The sequence below is a fragment of the Egretta garzetta genome, unplaced genomic scaffold, assembly GCF_000687185.1.
Source record: "Egretta garzetta isolate BGI_Z169 unplaced genomic scaffold, ASM68718v1 scaffold46, whole genome shotgun sequence".
In the NCBI taxonomy this organism is placed as follows: domain Eukaryota; kingdom Metazoa; phylum Chordata; class Aves; order Pelecaniformes; family Ardeidae; genus Egretta; species Egretta garzetta.
This window is the reverse complement of record NW_009260268.1, coordinates 4,063,784-4,085,266: the sequence shown is the minus strand read 5'-3', so window position 1 is coordinate 4,085,266 and position 21,483 is coordinate 4,063,784. Positions and strand designations below refer to the sequence as shown.

General features: G+C 47.3%; 1 protein-coding gene and 1 long non-coding RNA gene across 6 annotated transcripts in view; both read left to right on the top strand.

Moving 5' to 3' along the window:
* IRF2 (interferon regulatory factor 2) overlaps positions 1–13,834 on the top strand; it is a 42,843-nt gene extending 29,009 nt beyond the window's left edge. For all 5 annotated transcript variants that reach the window (XM_035897718.1, XM_035897719.1, XM_035897720.1 and 2 more), the window contains 4 exons: positions 3,125–3,236; positions 6,650–6,814; positions 12,044–12,090; positions 13,488–13,834. In XM_035897718.1, coding sequence (XP_035753611.1) covers positions 3,125–3,236; positions 6,650–6,814; positions 12,044–12,090; positions 13,488–13,799 — 636 coding nt within the window. In that variant the 3' untranslated portion in view covers positions 13,800–13,834. The remainder of the gene's footprint in view (positions 1–3,124; positions 3,237–6,649; positions 6,815–12,043; positions 12,091–13,487) is intronic.
* Positions 13,835–14,846: 1,012 nt separating this feature from the next.
* The window catches only part of LOC118452662, a 13,536-nt gene continuing 6,899 nt past the window's right edge, over positions 14,847–21,483 (top strand). The window contains exons 1-2 of the long non-coding RNA XR_004842466.1: positions 14,847–14,999; positions 15,481–15,517. This is a non-coding gene — a long non-coding RNA (uncharacterized LOC118452662). The remainder of the gene's footprint in view (positions 15,000–15,480; positions 15,518–21,483) is intronic.

Sequence of the window (21,483 nt, the reverse complement as noted above, 5' to 3'; positions counted from 1 at the left end):
TCCCTACAAAGGATGGTGTTTCCTAGCTTTCGCACTTCTGCCAAGCACCTCTACGAGGTGGTCAGTACTGCACACTGAAAGTTTGAGACTTTCAGCCTTCAGTAAAGTTGGGTGTTCTTGGATTGCACATAGCAGCCGTGTCTGCAGCAGAAGGGCAGCTCGGTACCCTTATTGCTTGTGAAGGGCTGAGCCACCCATGCCTGGGTGCAGGTTCTGCACCCACTGGCCAGGAGATGCTCTGGGCCGGGTGAACCCAGAGGCCTGGGGAAAACACCTCCATTGAAATTGGATTTGGAAAGCAGACACTGTCCCAGTGGTCGTGACTTGTGGAGTTACATGTCAAAATACTGTGATTTTTAAATTTTGTTAAAGGAACCACTTTTTAACCATCCTATCCAGATCACACAGCCACATGTGCTTGTTATAATGTGACTTTGATGGCAGCCTGTGTTCAGAGGGAGCCAGTAAACTCCTTTGGTAAGAGCAGAGCAGTGTGTGATGCCTGCCAAAGCTGGCAGCAGCAGCACTTTGCCATTCCCCTCCTTCATAATCTTTCTTCTAGTCGAACTATTGAATGCCTGAAAAGCTGTAGAGGCACTTGAACAATCTCATCCTCTCCATTAAGATTAACCTCACAAATAGTCATTGCTGAGGGCATCCCAGTGATGCCTGGGAGATTAGTACATGCGGCGTTAGGCCTGGGAGTAGGTGCCAGTGGGGTGATGCTCACAGCTTTTGGGAGCGCTTTTCTCCATCTCGCTTGCCCTGAGCCACACAGAAGCATTAGGCCAGGTGATGCAGAAGCAGTGAGCTGAGCTGGCCGTGCCTCCAGCACATACACCTACCAGTGATACCTACTATGAGCGTATGGCTTACCAGCCACCAACTATGGTATGGCCACTTAGCTCTTGTAGGCTTTGAGCTGGGGCCAGGTAGTATTCCTGTCTGTTTCCCCTTATTCTGACAACTGCATACACAAACTGGCCTCCAGATAAGCCTGGATTTTAAAATAGATGCTCCTTCCATGCTCAGCTACCGTTAGAATGACTATTGAATGTTGAAGGCTATAATAGTGGAGAAGGGTGGTGGATGAATTAATGCAAATGCACATTTCTGAGCATTGAAAGCTGCTTATAATTGATTTGCTCGGTGATGTGAATTCCTGAGATCCGAGTTGTGTGTTTTGCGTTGAATGCCTTGCACTTACCCTGAAAACCTCTCTTTAGTGCAGATGAGTGGGAGGCTTCTCCATGATCTGCCTGGTAACTGCAATGGGGTAATAGCAGCAGAGGGGGAAGCTGAGGACCCGAGTGTGGATCTGTGAAGGGACTTCAGTGTAGCAAGAGGCTCGCACCGAGCTCCCCCCTTGTTGCTGCTGCTGGATCCTGTAGGCTCTTTCCTTTGAAACAAAACTAAGGGCTGAACTGCCTGCCTGAGGCTTAATTTCTACCTTATCCTAGATGTATCCTTTTGACTATGCATGCAGCTCCTGGTTCAGACATTTTTTAAAATCTAAGTGATGCCTTTCCCCATGCATTTAGCTTAGGCTTCCAGCAGGCATCTGGACACTGGAAATATAGATGATTTAACACCAACTGTGCCAGTGTCCAAGTCCGCCTTGTCAGTCTGGCACCATCACCTGAATACCAGGATGCATATTTGTTTCTGCAGCTTGAAGGGGGCTACTAAATACATTTCCCTGTAACCAAGCCTCAGTAGACGTGCTGCATGCACAGCATTCCTGTGGGGGCTGCTGTGTTTGCTGGGGCGTTGCACAACACCAGAGGCTCAAGGCTCCAGTGTGCAGCCCTAACCTGTCTCTGCAGTCAGCGATCCTTGGTGGATCAATAGCAGCTAATTTTATCTTTTCTGGCTCTCCAATTCTTTGACCTGTGGGCCAACACAACCCACAACCAGTGCAGCTCATCAAAGACTAGTTGCCATTAGCACTAACTTTGCATTCTTCTGATGTGCAGGAGGGCTTTGGGACAGCGTGTGTGTTTGCCTTGCTTAATGCCTGGGAAGGTGCAGACTTGTGTTGAAGTGACAGCTCTTCTTGAGCAGGTCATAATCACAGCATGTGGCATCCAAGAAAGACCTGTCACATTGTCCCCTGTTTTTTGTCCCCGTGATAACAGTTCATACAGTTAGTACTATGAGGGGCTGGCACCACAGGTCTTGAGGCTCACCTTTGCCCTGCCCTCACTGAAATGCTTTAAGAGCAGTGAAAATGGGCATGGCATTGGCATCAGATCCAACTGGCAGCTCTGCACCTCTCTGCGGCTGTCTCTGGGTCAGCACCAAGGCAGAACTTCCCTTGCAGGGCTGGCATTGCCAGTCCAGAGTAAGAGCAAGAGACTTGAGACTTTGTAACCAATAACCCGGTAAGGGAGCCAATACCAGGGAGGAGGATGGACCTGCAGGTAGTCCTTTAAACGTGTTTATAGCTTTTTAAAGAAATCCTGAGTTTATGGAATTAAACTTTTTGGTGTTGATTCTGAAGGGAGTTTTTTTCGGTTCCCACTCAAATGTACCAGACCTACAGAGATGCATCTTGTGGAAAACTCAGTCTATGTAGAACAGGTGGTGTTTTCCCAACGCTATTGCCCTGTGGTAATGTTTATGATGTGATCTAAAAGGCTGTATTTAGTGTAAACAGTTTGGTTTGCTTTCAGGCTTGCTGCAGAGAAAAATTAAAGCTAGAATTTAGTAATTGCTGTACAGAAGCTAAGGCTTCCTTTCAGAGAGTGCTAAGAGATACATCATGTTTGGAAAGGAATGAGGATGAATATTAAATAGAGTACCATTATAAAGCAATGTTTCTTCCTTGTTTGTTCCAAATGTTAATCTCCTGTAGTAAATAGCACGTTAATTTCTTGCTCTCTGAAGGCTCTCTCTAAATCTGAAAATTAAAAATAGCTTTTGTTTCAGTGCAGAAGATTTGGAAATAGAGTAGACTCTGGCTTCTTCTCAAGAGAACCAAAATATTCGTTCTAAGACCATGTCTAGCGAAGAGCAGGGACAGAAGCAATATGAGTTATTACTGTCTCAAAACAAAGAGATGAATTGAGTCCAGGTTCCTAAAATAAATCAACCTGACCCAACTGTACTGTTTTCATTCTAGCAAGAGCCAGTTGAATCATCTTTTGGGATTAATGGGCTAAACGATGTCACTTCTGACTATTTCCTGTCCTCCAGTATAAAAAACGAAGTTGACAGTACAGTGAACTTTGTAGGTAAGTACTCCTATGCTTTTCTTACATGCTAAGCATACAGGTGACTTCAAAAACCTTTTGACTCTGCCAAACTGGGCTTTCCATCAGCATTTTGCACTTTAGAAAACACCATGGTTGCAGTCGGGTCAACACATTTTTCAGTAGCCCAAGCCACACGAGTTTCTGGTTGCAGATCAGCAAGCAGCACTGTGGCAGAGTGGTGGTTCCTGAGAACAAAGCACTTAATACGTGCTCAGGTGGCTTTTCCTGACATGAACTTAACTCCACGGGGTAGTCCTCAGCTATGAGGAGACTAGCCAGTGTCACGTGGGAATAAAACTGCAGTTGGATGGCAGTTTCCCATTGCTCAAAGCAGAGGTTTGTGTGGGGTACCATTTCATTTGGACATGTAGCATCACTGAGCTAACAACAAGGATCAGCAAAGACTGCATTTAGAAAATGGTACAATAGGAATTAGCTGTCATCTCAGCATGTGAATACTTGGTTCTCAGTTGAATAACTGGGCTGGTTTTTGACAGTCTTTTTTGGCTGAGGTTGTCACTGCAGTGAGGGCTCCCAGAAATGTGACCCATATACCATTTTCTCTAGAATTCCACTTTTATATGTTGGAAAAGTGTGTGAAAAAATATCTTAGTCTTCTGTTTGGAGAGATCGCAGAAATTCTGTGCAGTGACTATTTTTGATGCCCATGTCTTAGGTCGCAGGGCTTTGCATAGTCATTCCCCTCGAGAACTTCTGTGGCTGAGGAGTTTGTGAGTAGTTTTCCTCTCTTTATGGCAGTTCATTTAATCAGCTGTTGCTTTGTAAGATTGTTAGAACATGATTGTTGCTCCTACTGTTACAGAGGTTTTTATGACTTGAAGGAATAGCACTGTAGTACTGCTAGTGCTTCCTGTTTACTGACTGACTCATAAACAAATCTGAAACATGCCAAGGCCAATATGCAGTCCCAAGGAAGAAGCGTCACACGCTTTTGCTTTAGTTTACAGTCTTACAGTCAAACAGAAATCAGTTGACAGCAGTCTTTGGAACATACTTGGTGTTCCCCAAAATCTACTAACATCAGTGTGTGTCATTTTGCTGCAAACATCTCAGTTTTCTACAGTACAGTGTATCCTGACATCCTGTTTGATGTTACAATGAGAGGAATGCATGTTGCACCTTAGAAGATCTCAGTAATTTATAGGACAGAGCCCACAGTGGCAACATCAACATCTGAAAATGGTCAAAAGTCTGTCATGGAGGAAGTCTGTTCAGAGGAACAGAACTGAATTTGCACCTTAAGGGCTTTCATTTTTCTCTGGACTTACAGAATCCATTTTCAGGGGTGGGACAGCAAGGCTCAGGTGGGTAACTGTCATCAAGTGTTGTTTAATTAATGGCTTGTGTGCTGCTTATCCAGACTGGAGAGAGAAGTCCTGATTTAGGACTGCAAGCAGGATTTTAATGTAAACAGGGAAAAGGGTAAAATGGATCTGTTCTCCAGAAAGAAGGGAAGTCAGCTGGAGGGGATGAAAAGACAAACAGCACCTGCAGTGTTTCTGATACATGTTCAGCTCGTGGGAAAGTGGTGGCATATTGCCCAAGTGAGCAGTCATTTTTGCTGTGCAAGTTATCTGTTGGGGTGGGTAAGAATTCATCAGGTACTGAGGAGAAAGACAATGCAGATGGCCTGCTCATACCCTGAATGGGGTTGCACAATATTGGTTTCTCCCAGATAAAAATTAACTCTGTGTGTGTGTGCTCTTGACCTCCACACCCCGCTCAGTAAAAAGCAGGTTGTTTCAGAACCAGGAAAGGTGGAAATACAGTGGAAATGAAATATCTGGAACAAAATCGTAGCAATTGTAGTGATTCAACTTCTAAAAGAAACCACTATCCACTATTTATGCAATTTTCTTTATGCTGCAATTGTCTTATAAAATACAAATCCAGCATTGGGGGACTTCCCAGTGGTTAGCTGGCACTTCACAAAGCAAAATGAGATTCAGCTTTTCTCTGGGAAAAAAGCCTGTCACTTTTCTTTTTCAAAAAATCATGTTCTAGCCTTGTCTAAAGACAGAAGGCAGGAATAGATTGTATGTATATACATGTGCATTCATGTATATTTATCTTAGTTCATCTAGGAATAGATGCTATCTTTTGCCTCTTTTAAAATTCATAATTAGAGTACTTAGGTCACTTAACAGAAGAATTTCAAGATCTGCTGTGTTTCATTGCCTACATTTTTTTTCCCATCATGGGTCTAGAAAGAATGTACTGTCTGAATTTCTAACAACACAGCACCATGTTTGTACAGAATTTGTCTGCGTGAAGATTGTTCCTTTTGAAGCTTTATGTTCCAGTGAAAGAATATCTGTAGTCCTTCCCTTTCCCTTGGACAACTGTGGATTCAGGTTAGCCATCCTCTGAGACAGCTCCATCCTCATGTGCTCTTCAAATCTAGCTAGTGGCTTTCAGCTCCATGCTGGATTAATGCAGTTGTCATGTGTTCATATTGCTGGGATTGATAGGGGCATTGTACAAGACAGAGGGAATTCTCTCAAGTAGCTCCAGAGAGATTCTGGCTTTCACCACAGTTTTGCTTTGCTCGGTAACTTCTTGGTACCTCGGTTTATTCCTGTGCTTCAAAAGGGTGTTGTTGTGCAGCACAATTAATGTCTGCAAAGCATTTTAGGACACTTGCTAAGCATCCATGGTGCCTTCACGTTGTAGAAATAAATAATGTTCCTTTAGTATTAAATATCATGGGCCTGGGGGAATACGAAAACTCTGTGTTAATAACTAGAGTGTAGCTTTCAGTCACACACCACGGGGATTACAGACTACAGGTACAACTAGCATTGCAAGCATCAGTGAGAATAGGCACTTAATTGGAAGAGAAAATTTTCATGTCATGTATAAATGAGATGACCATGTGGCGAGTTTTGCATGCCAGTTCTGGTCTCCTGGTGCATAATTTACATGAGAGCATCCAGAGGGCATGGGATGTTGGCAGTTTTCTGGGTGAGGATGCTTTCCCAGATTAGTAGAGTGCTGTGGTCTGTATGTCCTGGTGTGACCATGTTTTTGGGTGGAGGAGGAGCATGACTATGATCTTCCCTGGGAAAGCCTCTGGACGGCTGATATGTCAAGGAGGGCTCACGGATGTTATGTGTGAGAGCCAGGGGAGAGTTAGCCATTTTCAGTTGTCACAAATGGGGAAAAAAGGTGTCTCAGAAGGCGATGGAAACTAAATAAATCACACAGGTTTCCTTTAGAAGTCCCATTGAAAGCAGGTGGTGGGCATGGAAGAAGGTGCTGAGACAGTATTGAAGACTCTGAAATACCAAGCAGGCTCCAAGGACAGGCTGTTAGAGATCCAGTGGGGTCAAGGTCTTAGGAGTAATCAATTTTTTATTTCTAACCCCAAGTTGTAGGACAGCCGCACCTTGATGGCAGCAGTGAGGAGCAGGTGATAGTTGCTAATCCTCCTGATGTTTGCCAAGTAGTAGAGGTGACAACAGAAAGCGATGAACAGCCCCTCAGCATGAGCCAGCTGTACCCCCTACAGATCTCCCCTGTCTCGTCCTGTGCAGGTAAGCATCCTGGCATTTCTTTACACACTTTTTTTGGAAGACACTGGGGGAAAGGGGGCTCTTCCAGGGTGGCTGGCAAAGGTCCAGAAATGTCTATTCATCTGCCTTCTGCATTTTTAATGAAACTGGAAGATCGCAGTCCTCCACTCGTTTCACCTTGGAAAACAACTCGGCAGATCTGAGGTTGGACATGTAAGCTGCAGATTTTAGCCTGTGACTAATGGAAAAAGAACCTCTTTAGATGTAATGCAGAGAGGGCTTTTCATCTTTTATTAGAGGGGCATTTTCAGTGGTACAAATGATGTGCTGCAAATACAGTGTGTCCCCCTTGCCCCCTGACTTACTAAAGATTAAAGGTCTTGTCTGCTCTGTGTTTCCTCAGTGCCTGGCACTGGGCACAGAGTGCTAAGAGCTGCACTAATGGTATATAATGCAGACGTGGAGCTGAGGGCTCTGGGGGAGTGGATCTGTCTTGTTACAAATAGTCTGCAGACTAGAAAAGCCATGTAGCGACTGATAACAAGCAGTCCTGCAAGCAGCAGAGCTGTGGATGTCTGGCTTCCAACGTCTGCCTCCCATCTGGATTCTCTGATATCTAAAAAAGGGTGAGCTAACAAGCTTTTCCCCGAGTCAGGGTGCTAAGGGTTTCTTTTTTTTGTCTGGCCCCTTATTTTCATAAAACTGGTAGGAAGTTAAGAGTCTTTGGCACTCATTTATCCCTTATCCAAGTCTGACAGCATGTTCAGAAGTTGTTGAGGGAGAACAGACCCAAATGCACATGTGGCCACACTGTGTAGAGTCTGTGCAATCATATAAGCCTTATTTCCGTAGGAAGCAGGGCAAAGCCACATTTGAAAGTAGAAAAAGTTTCAGATCCAACCTGTCCTTCCTTTTTTAACATGTTGCTAACTTGCAAGCCTCAGGAGGCTGGATAGAAACACAAATGTCATCTTTTTAGGCAAATTTAAGTATTAATTGTTCCCCATGTAATTTATTATTTTACACATGGTTTTGACTTTTACTCATTAGGCTGAAATTACTTCCAGGCACATTTTTATAAAATATGTATTTAGTAATTTTTATCTTGGGTCCAGGCGAATAGTGTGATGTTCTTTTGAATAGCCTCCAATGTTTGTGTCACACATGTTGATAAACGATTATGCTTCCCAGTGTGTTCAGTCTGTAATGGCCCAAGCATTTAGAAGGGCTTTGCAAAGCTTAAGGCAGGGGGATGAGGGTGCTTTAACTTATTAGCAGCTGGGAGGCAGGGCCTTTGAAACATTTGTCCTCTTTCCACAAGTTTCTTGCAAAACTTTTCCCATCTATGTGAACACAACAATGATGCTTGCTTTTAACCTCAGCTACGATTCTTGGAATGCAAACAGAAGTCACTGTCTTGGTCTGGAATTCATGGTGGTTGCTTGGGCAGGGATGACAGAGAGGGGTGGTCTGGTGACAAGAGAACCATCTTGACATGAGCAAGTCATGAGCTACCTCCCCTAAAGTCAGTGCAGCAAGCCTGCGTAAGGAGAATGAGGCATGACTGAAGTACTTCTGCTATCCCCTTATGTTGTCTTAGTTCCCTGATGGCCTTCAGCTGTCTTAACGTACACCAGGCCTACTAGCCCATAACCCAGATAACACACAGATGACTTCATGCCACTGACATGCTTTTGGATGCATCTCAAGGCAGCTCTTGATGATCCTGGTTACTTTAGCTAGAGGCCAGTAAGAAGTATTGTACTGCAAGGGTCTGTCCAGGCACAAGTCCTATTTAATATATCAACGAGCAGAAGAGGTGATGAAGTACACACTTGTGAAGTTTACAGGTGACACCAAATAGGGGACACCGGTTATATGCTTGAGGGCAGGACCACCATCCAGAGAGACTCGGAGAGACTGCAGGAATGGGCCAGCAGAAACCTTACAAAATTCAGCAAGAGCAGATGCCAAGTCCTGTGCCTGGGAAGGAAGAGCCTTTTACAGTGATAGAGGCTGGGGCTGGTGGAATGGGGAGCGGCTCTGCAGAAAGGCAGGTGTGCAGTGAGCTGAACGTGAGGCAGCAGAGCACCCTGGCCACAGAGAAGGCCACCAGCTTTCCGGAGCATGACCAGTAGATCTAGGGAAGTGATTAAACCCCTCTACTCAAGCACTAGTTACACTACTTCTGGAGTATTTGGGCCAGTCTTGAGCCCCCCAGTCCAAGACAGATGCAAACAGGAGCAAGTGCAGGGAAGGGCTGCCAGGATGATCAGGTGCTAGAGCACTCACTGTGTGAGGAGATACTGAGGGACTGGGTCTTGTTCAGCATGGAGAAGTGATGGCTTTGAGGACCTCATAGCAGCCTGCCCCTACCTGCAAGAATGTTATTGAGAAGGCAGAGCCAGGCTGTTCACAGCAGTGCATGGTAGCAGGATGAGAAACAGCAGGCATAAACTGAAACAAGAGAACCTGGTCCAGTTGGATATAAGAAAAAATGTCACCTTTTTCACCACCAGGACAATCAGGCAGTGGATTCCCAGAAAGGTTGTGCTGCCTCCATCCTTGGAGGTTTTCAAGACCTGACTGGATAAGGCCCCAAGCAACCTGATCCAGTCCTATAGCTGGCCCTGCTTTAAGCGAGAGTTTGGGCTATAGACCTCCTGGGGTCCCTTCCAGCCTGATTTCTTCTATGAACCTCTTCTTTTTAAAGCATGCCTTTGCCCTTCAGGCGGGAGTGTGGGCAGGAGTCTGTGGTTTGTTAGAACCCTGAAACCTGTAGGACACTCTGGTGACTATTTCTGGCTTTGTACAAACCCATACAGCAGAACCATGGGAACCCTGGCCCTGTGCTCATGGGTTTGCTGGGTAGAGCTGCCTGTTCTGTCAGGTGCTACCACTGAATGGCAGGAAAGAGTATAACCATAACAGCTGTGCAGGAACAGTTAGTTTAGCTCTTCTGAAACAACAACAACAAAAAAATAGCCTGAGGTATCAGCTGTCCTACATAAATCTGTTTTATTTCAAAAACACCTCTAGTTCCTTTCTGAGGTTACTCAGGCAAATGATATGAGTGGCCCTTGTGAGTTTTCTCATATTTCCACTGACGTCTATGAAATCAATTTTTTTTAGTACTGAGGCTGTTGTCAACCTCCTCTTGTGTTTAACACTGATTCAAATAACCTCCTGGTTGAAATAACCTCTCTAACTTTCCATGCCTGTGTGGCTAGCTTCCCTGGCTTTGCTAACTATAGTGCTCTCTCTTGCTCAGCATTTTGTTATGTATAAACACCAAGGATGGATTCCTTTTCAACTGCATCACTCTTTGTTGCCACATGTTTCTTCATGTCAAGGAATATCTGTTTCTTGTCTCTATGTGGATTCCTCCTATTGATTCTATCTCTAGGGCCATTTCTCCTTTGCACAGATGAATTTCTGACTCTCCTCCCCCCAGTATGGCTTAATTAGCCAACTTAATCATGTTGGCACATCTGTCTTTACCTGGGCCAGTGAATGAGAAGCCCCGCAGAATGTTAACTTCACAGAGCTTCACAGTTAGATTTAACCTTTCGGACTGCTCCTCTGATTACTGCACTCTGCAGCAGAGACTATGGAGTAGGGGAGGTGCTGGTTTTGGAAGTAGCAGTCTGAAGTAGCTGAGCTGTCTGCTTCATTGCTTCAGAAAGACTGGGGTGCAGTGGGGCAAGGTGCACCCTTGGCACTCATGTCTAATGCAGAGCACAAGGTTGCTCTCTGGAAAGGCAGGATCGTGGTTTATGGTCTCAGGGGTGCAGGGGCTGTGCAAAGCAGTCTGCATGGGCTAAAATGTGTAACACAGAGCGGAGAGTGGAAACTGGGACTTGAGAGCTCCCTTGCCTGCTACACTTACGCATCACATTGTTCCTCCTTGTAATTTCTGTGTTCACATTGGCTCAAGGAGTGGTTGAGCCTTATCTGCTCAGCCCTGGTGGGGAGGTTGGAGAAAGAGGAAGAGTCCTGTCGGTAGCCTGAAAGGTCATAGAATCATAGATTCATTTGGGTTGGAAAAGACCTTTAAGATCATTGAATCCAACTGTTAACCTAACACTGCCAAGTCCACCACTAAACCATGTCCCTCAGCACTACATCTACCTGTCTTTTAAATACCTCCAGGGATGGGGACTCAACCACTTCCCTGGGCAGCCCGTTCCAATGCTTGACAACCCTTTTGGTGAAAAAATTTTTTCCTAATGTCCTATCTAAACCTCCCCTGGCGCAACTTGAGGCCATTTCCTCTTGTCCTATCACTTGTAACTTGGGAGAAGAGACCGACACCCACCTTGCTAAAGCCTCCTTTCAGATAGTTACAGAGAGTGATGAGGTCTCTCCTGAGGCTTCTAGATGCCTAGTGTTATCCTCTCAGGAAACAGGAAGGCAGACCAGTCCTGAAAAGAGGCACTCTCAACAAGCCCGTGGGCCAGGAGTCTGACTCTCAGATGCTGTGAGACCTGCATTCAGCCACACTTGCTTGAAAATAACAGTCAGGATTCCTGGATTTCAGACTCTTCTGCAAGGGAGAGATGCAGCTGCAGGACACCCATCCTGCTGGAGCTGTGCCCCTGCATTTGCACTCAGGTTGAAGTGATTGAGGGTGAGGGAGGCTGTGTGTGGCCAGAGGAGGTGACGGAGTGGTGGGTGAAGGGTTGAGAAATAGGCTGGGGGGGGCTGGGCATGGGTGCAAAAGCGAAAGGGGAGCGAAGTATAACAACAGTAATAAAGCACCAGAGGTGACAACAAGCCCTTGAGGCGGCAGGCTGAGATAACAGTTCATGAAACAAACCCACACTTATCTCCTCTGGGGTGGAGTTGTTGCTGGTTTTGCAGGGAGATAAAAATAAGGATTTGGACAGAACTTTGCTCTTTGCGAGGCCTGGAGTTGCCAAGAGGGCAAGGGAGAGGGGGCACCCTCTGCTTCTGGGAGGCTCTTCCCTCTGCCCAGAAAGCACAAATCTACTTCTTCCCTCTCTGTTGCTGGAAAAGTCCAGGTCATAGACGTGTTAACTGTGATAACCATGTGAATCTACCGCAGCTGTACTGCCGAGCCCTTGGATTGTTGTTGCTGTGGCAGGGGGTCCATGCTTCTCCATTGTTTTCTGGTTGTTTGGCTTGACTCTGCTACCACTTGGAAGTGGATCAGGCCTCTTGAGCTGGATTTTGCTACTGTAGGTAGAATAGCGTGAGTTTAATTTTTGTTTCTGTTTTGTTTGACAGAAAGTGAAACAACCGACAGCGTTCCAAGTGATGAAGAAAATGCAGAGGTAAGTGTTTTCTGGATTTTTAGCACTTTGGAGCAACGTCTCAAGAACAATGTCTTGAGGTATTTTTTCCCCTTCTCCATTTGTAAGTCTGTCTACCAGTGGAGTATTCATTTTAATAATAGCTGGGGGAGAAAAACAAACCAGGAAGGTTCGAGGGAGACAAACAGTTGGGTGATTGTCTGGCAGAATGGATATCTCTACAAGTTCTTTCCTCCTCATCTGTCCAAACTACAATGAGGTTAATTTGCATGATAAGATGTTCTGGAGAGCCATCAACAGTGTCAACTAGTTTGTTAATAGGATGCATTGACATTGCTGGGTAGTGAGTATTTTGTCTTGGTTGAAATCGTGCTCGCTTTGTTTTCCTTAAATGGCACCTGAACTCACACAATTGGAGGAAATGTTTACGCATCTGATAGAAATGCAACTTGAATGGTTGAGGTATGTGAGGCAAAAAACTTTCTCGAGCAGTCAGTTGGGTATTGCTGGGTGAAAGGAATCCGTGGAGAAAATACCCACCCCATGAAGTTTCCTGAGCTGCACCTATGCAAAACCAGCACTTGTCTTTTCTTTTAGGGCTGCCATCAAGTGACCAAACCTACCCATCTCCATGAGTACTTAGAGGCCAGGGGAAGCTCACTGAGGGCACTTAGATGCCCTGTGCTCCAGCTGCATTTTTGCAGAATGCCTCTTGCAAGTCTTTCTCCAGCTGTGCCCCCCCCCAAAAAGCCCTCTGAATCCTCCTTCTTGGAGAACTGTAGTTGGTGCAGCTGTATAATAGCACAGCTAACCCTCTTGGTTTAATCTCTCATGCCTTGGTTAGGGTGGAGCCCCCATGTAGACTGCCGATAATGACTCCCCAAACCTCCTTTGACAGAACATGCCATTGTGGCATGTGTGATGGGGAAAGGACTGGATACTCATCTTTCCTTGGCGAACCTCCTCCCCGTGGTGGGGGACACAGCATCAAGTGACAGTCATTTTCCTGGCAGTCTCACCTGTGTTGACAGTTTGGATGGTGCTGTTCGAGAGGTGTTTGGTCTCTGTGCCTGCCTCTTGGCCGGAGGATGTTCTGTCTTGGTAATGGAGGAGATGCTTCCATCTGAAACTCTTGAGTGTATGAACCTCTGTGTCCATTTTTGTCTCTGGCATACTGGGAATAAGGCCTTTTATTTTCCATCAGAAGAGTGGGCAAAGGCCTCTTGAGTGCTGGAGAGCCACCAAGGCTTAGACCCAAGTAGCTGAGAGCAAAGACATTCAAAGCTAGCAGCTAGAGGCTCAGGCTTTTAGAGGTGGAGTAACTCCTGTGCAATTTGTGGATGTTTCTGTCTTCATCTTGTTACTCAGAGCACTTTGCAAAGTTGCATTCGCTGATACAGTCTTTCCTCCTTTTTTAGGGACGACTTCATTGGCAGAAGAAAAACATTGAAGGCAAACAGTATCTCAGCAATCTGGGAATGAGGAACACTTCCCATATGCTTCCCAGCATGGCAACTTTTGTAGCCAACAAGCCTGACCTCCAAGTCACCATCAAAGAAGAAAGCTGCCCACTGCCTTACAACAGCTCCTGGCCCCCTTTCCCAGACATCCCTCTGCCACAAGTAGTGTCCACAGCCTCCACGAGCAGCAGCCGGCCAGACCGCGAGACACGGGCCAGCGTCATCAAGAAAACGTCAGACATCACCCAGTCGAGAGTCAAGAGCTGCTAAGCCTTTGACAGTGTGGTTTTTTTAGCTTTGTTTTGTTTTGACGCACACACGAGACAAATCTAAGGTGAAGCCTTGGCAATATAAAACATTGCTGTGTCCGACTCCAGTGACGGAGTGTTTTTAACTCAGGACTCCAGCCATCAGTATGTACACCTGAACCCAGGCGGACTTCCAAGGTTGCTACATAGGAAAAAAACCCAAGAACTTTGGCCCACTCACAGGTTCCAGTGTTTCAAAAGAGGACCAACCGACCACAAGGGAAGTGGTGCTGCTGCGCTTCTTGCTGTCAAGGCTGTGATGGAACTGAAAGCCTCAGAATGGAAGAGAAAATGTGAACTAGCTGGAATATTTTTAAATAAAGAAAAATCTATTGTGAATATTGTACATAGTGCAGTACTAGCAACGTTGCAGTCTGCTTCTGCACCTTATTAAGAAAGCACTTACAAAAGGCCTTTTATTACCTTGCTCTACTTAATGGCACATTGAAGGTCCCTCCCCACCTGTATTCTTTTCCAAGGCTATTCTTGCTAAAGTGTCTTTAAAGAATAGAGGAAAGGAAAGGAAAGGAAGTTAAAACTTCCCATGTGGATTTCATACGTTTTAAGACTGCTTTTCTCATGTTTGTTTCTAATCTGCTATGCTTGAATGCCGCGTGGTACAATAGGGAAAAAAAAGAAACCTATTACAGAGATATTATGCAAATTCCCAGATTTAAAAGAAGAAGAAGAAAAATACTCTAATTCTAACCAGAGCAAGCTTTTTTATTTTTTATACAGGGGAATATTTTATTCAAAGTAAAATTCTAAAGTGAATATAATTTTTTTTAATCTTTTCTACAGCAAATTTATAATTTTAAGATTCAGTCCTTGGTTATCAGCAGTTATTACATCCTTGTGGCACATTTTTTTTTTAATTTTGTAAAGGTGAAATAGCTTTTATGAGCTCATGTAGCAATCAGATTATCCTGTGGATTGATAATAAATATGCTATATAGTTAAATTTTTAATAATCCTCTTGTTTGTCTCTCCTTCTTAATCTTTCAGAAGCCCCAGATGGCATGGTTTTGATAGGTGAATGTGACCTCTCGGAGTGAGCAATTAGCGTGAGCCGCCCTTGCAATTTCTGGAGGACCCATCTAACAGGGTGGGAAGTACCGTGCTTGAGACAGCTCAAGGTGGAAAGAGGAACTAGAACTTAGAGGTGGGGTACTTGAGTGTGGCCTCACCTAAAGAGGTTGGGAGTTGGGGCACCTCTTCTGCTGTTATTCTGTGGTTGGGCTTTGAGCAAGTCACCCTCATGGAAGGGGTCGTGTGAAAGTCCATCCCCATGGGGCTGCACATGCCCCATCCCTGGTAGATCTCCATTTAGTTTGCTTGCCATTTCCTTGTCCGGAAAAATCTCTTTTTGCAGAATTTCAAGCAGTAACTCCTTACAAGTGGAATGAACTGGAAGTCAAATAAACATTCCCTAGGGCTTTCAATATCTGCCACACAGTGGCAACTTCTGATTCCTCTGGGTCTCTGAGGGAAGCTGCTGAGTATCTAAGGAAGGGTTGCGCAGTGGCTTGCAGGGTTGTGTGGTGGAGGTGGACGACGAGCCACACCATCGACTCTGTGAAGTGCTATATGCTTTGGGCTGGCGCTGGCACGGGCAGAAGTTGAGAGCAGTTACCCTCTTGCAGGTTTTCAAGCTGTTGGAAGTTGAACGGACTGATTCAGGTATGTAAAATACATGGACACAGAGTGTGGTTACTGTTCTGATACCAACCCGACAGATAGCTGAGTCCAGTGCCATGTATATTGGGCTGATGAGAGGTAACATGCACAAAAATGGCTGCATCACAGGGAGATGTGCTGTCTGTTGAAAAGGGAGAGCTAACAGTAGCATTTTACTCTGTTCTTGTGGTGGGTCGAACCTGTCTGGGCACCAGGTGCCTGCCAAAGCCGCTCTATTGCTCCTCTCCTCAGCTGGACAGGGGAGAGAAAATAAAACAAAAGGCTCATGGGTTGAGATAAGAACAGGGAGAGGTCACTCACCAATTACTGCCATGGGCAAACCAGACTCAACTTGGGGAAATTAGCTAATTTATTACCAATCAAATCAGAGTAGGGTAATGAGAAATAAATCTTAAAACACCTTCTCCCCCATCTCTCCCTTCTCCTGGGCTTAACTTTACTCTTGATTTCATCTACCTCCTCCCCCGAGCGGCGCAGGGGGACAGGGCATGGGGGTTGGGGTCAGTTCATCACACATCTCTGCCGTTCCTTCCTCCTCGGGGGGAGGACTCCTCACACTCTTCCCCTGCTCCAGACTGGGGTCCCTCCCCCTCCTTCTGCACTAACTTTGGGGTCTGCAGGGCTGTTCCTCTCACAGATTCCCACTCCTCTCCGGCTGCAGTTGCACAGGGGCCACCACTGTAGCCCCCCCTGCTACCAAAGCCTTGCTGTGCAAACCCAGTACAGTTCGTAACCTGATGCCACAATTCCAAATTGCATTGCAAGTCTGTGTAAAACTTGCAATTTTGTCTTCCCAACCCACTGCCCGGTGGCTTAGTAAGACAAAGTTAGAGCTCTGGTTAGGGTTGGGAGGAGGAGGAAGCACCAAGCAGTACTTGAAGTGAGGCTAAAAACTCGTAATGGTTAAAATCATTGTATGTAAACTTTCTGGTCTCTGTCCCTTGTGCACTCACCCTTCCAGTGGCCCTCTAGGCCCAGAGGCCATGAGGTTTGGTCTTCCTCAAGAAGGTTGTGTACATGCCTGTGTGGGGGGAGGGGTGTTACAGTGTCTCCAGCATCCCGAGTCCTTTGACAGAAGGGTTACAAGGCTCATGGCAGGTTTCTTTTTCTTGGTTTTGGGGCTCACTTGGGATTATTTTTACATTTTCTTAACACGGTCTGCTTTGGGTTTTGGAAGTTCTTTCCAAACTTCCAAGCTAAAGTTTGGAAGTTGCTCTGTAGCATCTCCTAGTCCCTTTTCAGATAAATGGGCTCTTTTTTGTTAAGGAGGGACCTCGAAAGGGTCACTGAAGTACTAGAAGGGACCCCTGGGGCACATTGGCTCCAACCCTCTGTTGAAAGCTGGGTCTTAGTGTAGGTTGTCCTGTCAAACCGAGTCCTGAATCTTTCTAGCAAGGAAATTCTCTTCTAGACTTCATGAATCCCTTTCTTCCAGCCTTTCTTTGTGTGGCAAGTTCCCTGGCCTGCTGCTGGACCTCAGGGTAGGGATGTGGTTGGGGCTGGAAGCTGCAGGGGGAGAGTGGTGGGGAAGGGGCTGTCTGGGGAGGCTTGGGGCTGGGAGGGGAGTCATCTCCTGACGTATTTTTATTGTGGGGAAGGAAGATTGTTAGGCAGAAGAGAAAGCCCAGAGCTGCAGTTGTGCTGGGGCTGGGAAGGGGCTGCCAAACTCAATGGAGGGCTGATTCTTGAACCCTCCTCTTGGGAAGGCTTGTTTTTGGAAAGTAGGGCTGCAGTGCCAGGGCTGAGACAGCCTAGGGTGAGGGTCAGGGCTGAGGGGAAGAGAAAGCCCGGTTGTGCGGGGCTGCAAACATCATGCAATGTAAACTAAGCGCTGGAACTTATCTTCTCCTCTGAGGGGTATTTAGTCTGTGGACAGAGAGAGGCTCTTGGCTCTGGCTCAGTCTGGGTTTAGCGTTAAGGCCTAGAGAAAGCCCAGGGGTAGGTTTGTGTGGGGGCTGGAAAGCATCTTCCAAAGTAAACAGCTGACTCAAGGCACTTGCTTTTCTGAAAGCAGGGCTGCTGTTAGCCTTCGCCATGGCCTACTCGCTCCCCTCCGTTCAGATTGGTGGTGGTAAATGTTGGCATGTGGGCCTCCGGGCAAGTGGCCATGTCCCGTGCATTAGATCCTGTGAGAGGCAGTGGGCTTTCCTCGTTCATAACAGGGATTTGAGCTCCCTGCCCCTCACCATGGCATTGAGGAGGCATCTCAGAGGCCTTTTACCTCCTGCAAAGCCTCATTTTATGTCTGACCTTCTTGCACAAGCACTCCCCGACCTCAGTCCTGCATGTCCATCTGACAGCGGGAACACATTTGCCCTTTATGGCAAAACATTTTGGCTCTCTTAGTCCCCGAGGCTCACTCAGGTGCCCACACGGAGCCTGGCCTCCAACAGGGCTGCCAAAGAGGAGTGAGGACTGAGCTGCCTTTTCCATGTGTCCTGCGTGACTTCGGGTGAGAGCCTGCCTTCAGCAAGCTCTGCTGGTCACTGGGGAAAGGAGCTGGTTGCCCAAGGGCTGCCTGAGTTTTTGTAGGGGTACATAAACATTGGTCTGCAAAGCAAACTGTCACTTGTCAGGAGAAGGATTTGCTACTCTTCAGCCATTGGAAAATGAAGAGGAGTTGATGGGGACAGGCAGGCACCTCCAGTTTAACCTGTACATTAACCTTTATGTAGCTAAAGCAAGTTACATGGTTGCATCTCACCTCTGGTTGTTCCACATGAGTTGGCACCAGCGTGCTGATGGCCAGGTAACTCGGATTGCCCTCCCCTCGGTCCTGTGAGGAGGGCAGCCAAGCTGCAAAACCACTAACCCCACCCTGCTCCGGTAGCTGCACAGCAGGAGACACACACACATACCTCTGGGAATGGTGTGCATGCTCGGTGAATTCCCCTCTTCCCAGGGCTTATATGTTTGAAGCTCTTCCAAGAGGTATCCAAGCATGGGAGTTACAGTACGTATCCATAACACTGTGCCATCAAAGAGAATATCCACCCTGCAGAGGCGGTGACACCTCTGCAACTTGCTCAGACCAAAAGCAGTTGGCCAGCCGCAGGGTGATGTAAACGCAAAGGAGAATTTCTTCGGGCTGGGACATCAGACATTTATTCTGAAATGTGATGTTTGATTATGTTTCTTATCCATGCTTACAAAACTACCTTAAGTCATAAAAAAGCATCCAGCCTTTAATAGCGCAACCCCCAATTCGATTCTGAGACACTGGAACCCAGGTCCCCGTCCATTAGTGCTACGTTAACACCAAGTTAATCTCATCATGCGATTTTGTGATGCGGTCAGCAGGTGAGCCTGCAGAAATCCCCCAGAGCGGAGGCCGGGAGGGAGGTAAGGGCCAGGCTCTCCCCCTGCAGCGCCCACACGGCTTGTGGCCAGGCTGCTACCTGTGCTCTGCCAGCTCAGCAAATGAGGAGCCGTTTGCTGAGCTGGACTCTGGCAAAGACTACTCCCCTTGAAAGGGCTGTCTGCGGGGTCAGGTAGGAGAAAAGTCATCTGGGGAGCAGCGGGACTGGAGAAGACCAATTTATTTGGGATCCAGGCTGCGTTCAGAGGTGTTTCCTGGGGTGTGGGATATTGCTGAAGTTCTCCTGTTGGTTAGGGCACTCACACAGCCTCCCTCTCTTCCACCCACCCCCTGGTCTCCTTTACAAACTTTCTAGTGAAGGGTTAACCTACACAGCATCCTCTTCCTCCACAAGGACCTAGTGAGAGCTGTCTCTGCTATCCAGGCACCTGTTTTCTCAAAACTGGTAGGAACTTCTGATCCGTAGGACGCGTCTCCTTCTTTCAGAGTTGATTGACAGTAACTGCAGAGTTGCAGAACAGTTTGGGTCAGGGGGTCCCCTGGGGGACCCCTCTGGAGGTCACCTGGCCCAACCCCTGCTCCAAAACTTCGAAGGTAGGTCAGGTCGCTCAGAGCCTTGTTCGGTCAAATTTTGAGTGTCCCCATGGATGGAGACTCTGCTGCCTCTCTGGGCCCCTGCTCAGTGGTTTCGCTGTGCCAAGGGTGTGGGGGGACATAGGCTGCTGGGGTTCAGCATGATGGCACGTGTCTTAGATCCTTGGGAAATCGGGTTTGGTCTGTGGAGCTGAAGGCTCCCCGTGGTATCAGCCAGGGACCTGGCTGGTCGAGATACTGCAGCCATGGAGAGCGCTGCTTTGAACTCTGAGAAGAAGCAAGGAGTGGTGGTATTTAGCAAAAAGGAGATTACAGAGCACAGGCTTCTGGATTTTCACATTTACCACAAGAGGAATCGCCCCCCTTTTTACTACGGTGCCTTTGCCCTCGGCTATTGCTGACATCCATCACCTGGGCTTGTGTTTCTTGGGTCTTTCAAAATCAACTGGAGTCAGCCTACCCTCACTCGGCGAAGACACCAAAGTATAAATATTCCTGAAGCACCTGAGGAAAAAGAAAGAGGTCAAGTACAGGGTCTCAGAGGTTTAAAAGGTGCATGTCTGACACATGCCATGAGGGCAGTGTTACACACTCTTCTGCTCCTATCCCAAACATGAGTTTACTGAGCGGATGGTGCCTCGAGGCAGGTGGTATTTCCATTGAGGGAATATATATACCTGTGTGTAGGAGATGAATTTAGAGACAGAGCAGTTAAAGGAAGCTGGGTTAGATCTGTTTGGAGGGGATGTGTTCCCTTGCCCAAGAAAGCTAAGCCCAGGCATGTCCATTTTTTTTGCAGGACAGTTAATAAATTAATGTAAACATTTTTTTTCTTGGAAGGGGCCAAGAGAGCTGCTGGAGGACTCCTGCAAAGGCAGGATCATCCTTTCTGTAACTCAACTGAAATAATGGAAAAAATGAGGGAGAACATGAAAAAAAAAAAATGAGATAATGGCCCCAAGCACAAATTTATCCAGGTGTGCTTATGAGTCACATAATGTTACAACCCAGGTTCCCGCCAGTGTCTGGGGCTGCCATTCCTGATGCCCTCCCAGAGCCCGGCAAGATCCTCAAGCACAAAGATACTCAAATCCTGTTCAAAATGACGATAGGTGAGTTGGCTCAGAATTCCCCAGGGTTAGGCTCTTGGTTTCCCCCCCCATCATATATCGATGGCCTTGGTCCCGGGCTGTGTGCAACAACCTGGCCACCCCCCTCATTGCCTCCCTCGCACGCACATGCTGCCTGGGTGGGATCAGCATCGGGGCAGGCGGTGAGGCTTGGTTTATGTCCCGACACACCACACTTTTGTTGGAAGTAACTGGGATGCAGCAGCTGTACGTAACCTGCGCGCCTCTTCGCCGCAGGACCGTGAAATACAGTCACTGCACTGGGATAAAGGTGAGGAAGGCGCTTCTGTAGGAAGTGTGAGAACTGCCCGTGCCTGTCCACACTCTGGGTTTACCTCAGGGCTCCTTGGAGTCACCGGGTTTGCTGCAGGGCTTCAGCCTGGGTCAGCAGAAACCAGCTGCACCTTTAAATCATTTCCCTCTCGCCCAAGATGCCTCTCTTTCTCTTTTCTTTCGCTCCTGCTCTGCTTGCAGCTGGGGCTTCCCCCAGAGATGGAGAACCAGCGCTGCCGTAAGCCCTTGGCTCCAGCCTCTCCCTCCCCATTGCTGGCTCTGGTCGGCCGCCTGGTAGGGGATCCGGGAGGTGGCTGAGGTGTGGGGCTGTGTGGGGTGGCCTCAGAAAGGTGGACGTGTGGGCCAGGGGCTGGGACCCCCAGCTCCCATCCTCAGACACCTGGGGGAAGCGCTCCCTACCCCTGCCACCCCTTTACGGCAGCATCCCACCGGGTAACACAGGCGACAGGCCGCATTAGCTTCATCCCTGCTGCCCCACATTAGTTGTTTCTGCTGTCTATCTCTTAATTTCTTTTGCTGACTGGATTTCATGAGGCAGGGCCGGTGGTCAGGACTTGCCGGCACACACGCGGGTGTTTCTCCTGCCGATGCCGGGGCAGCAGCAGGCAGCG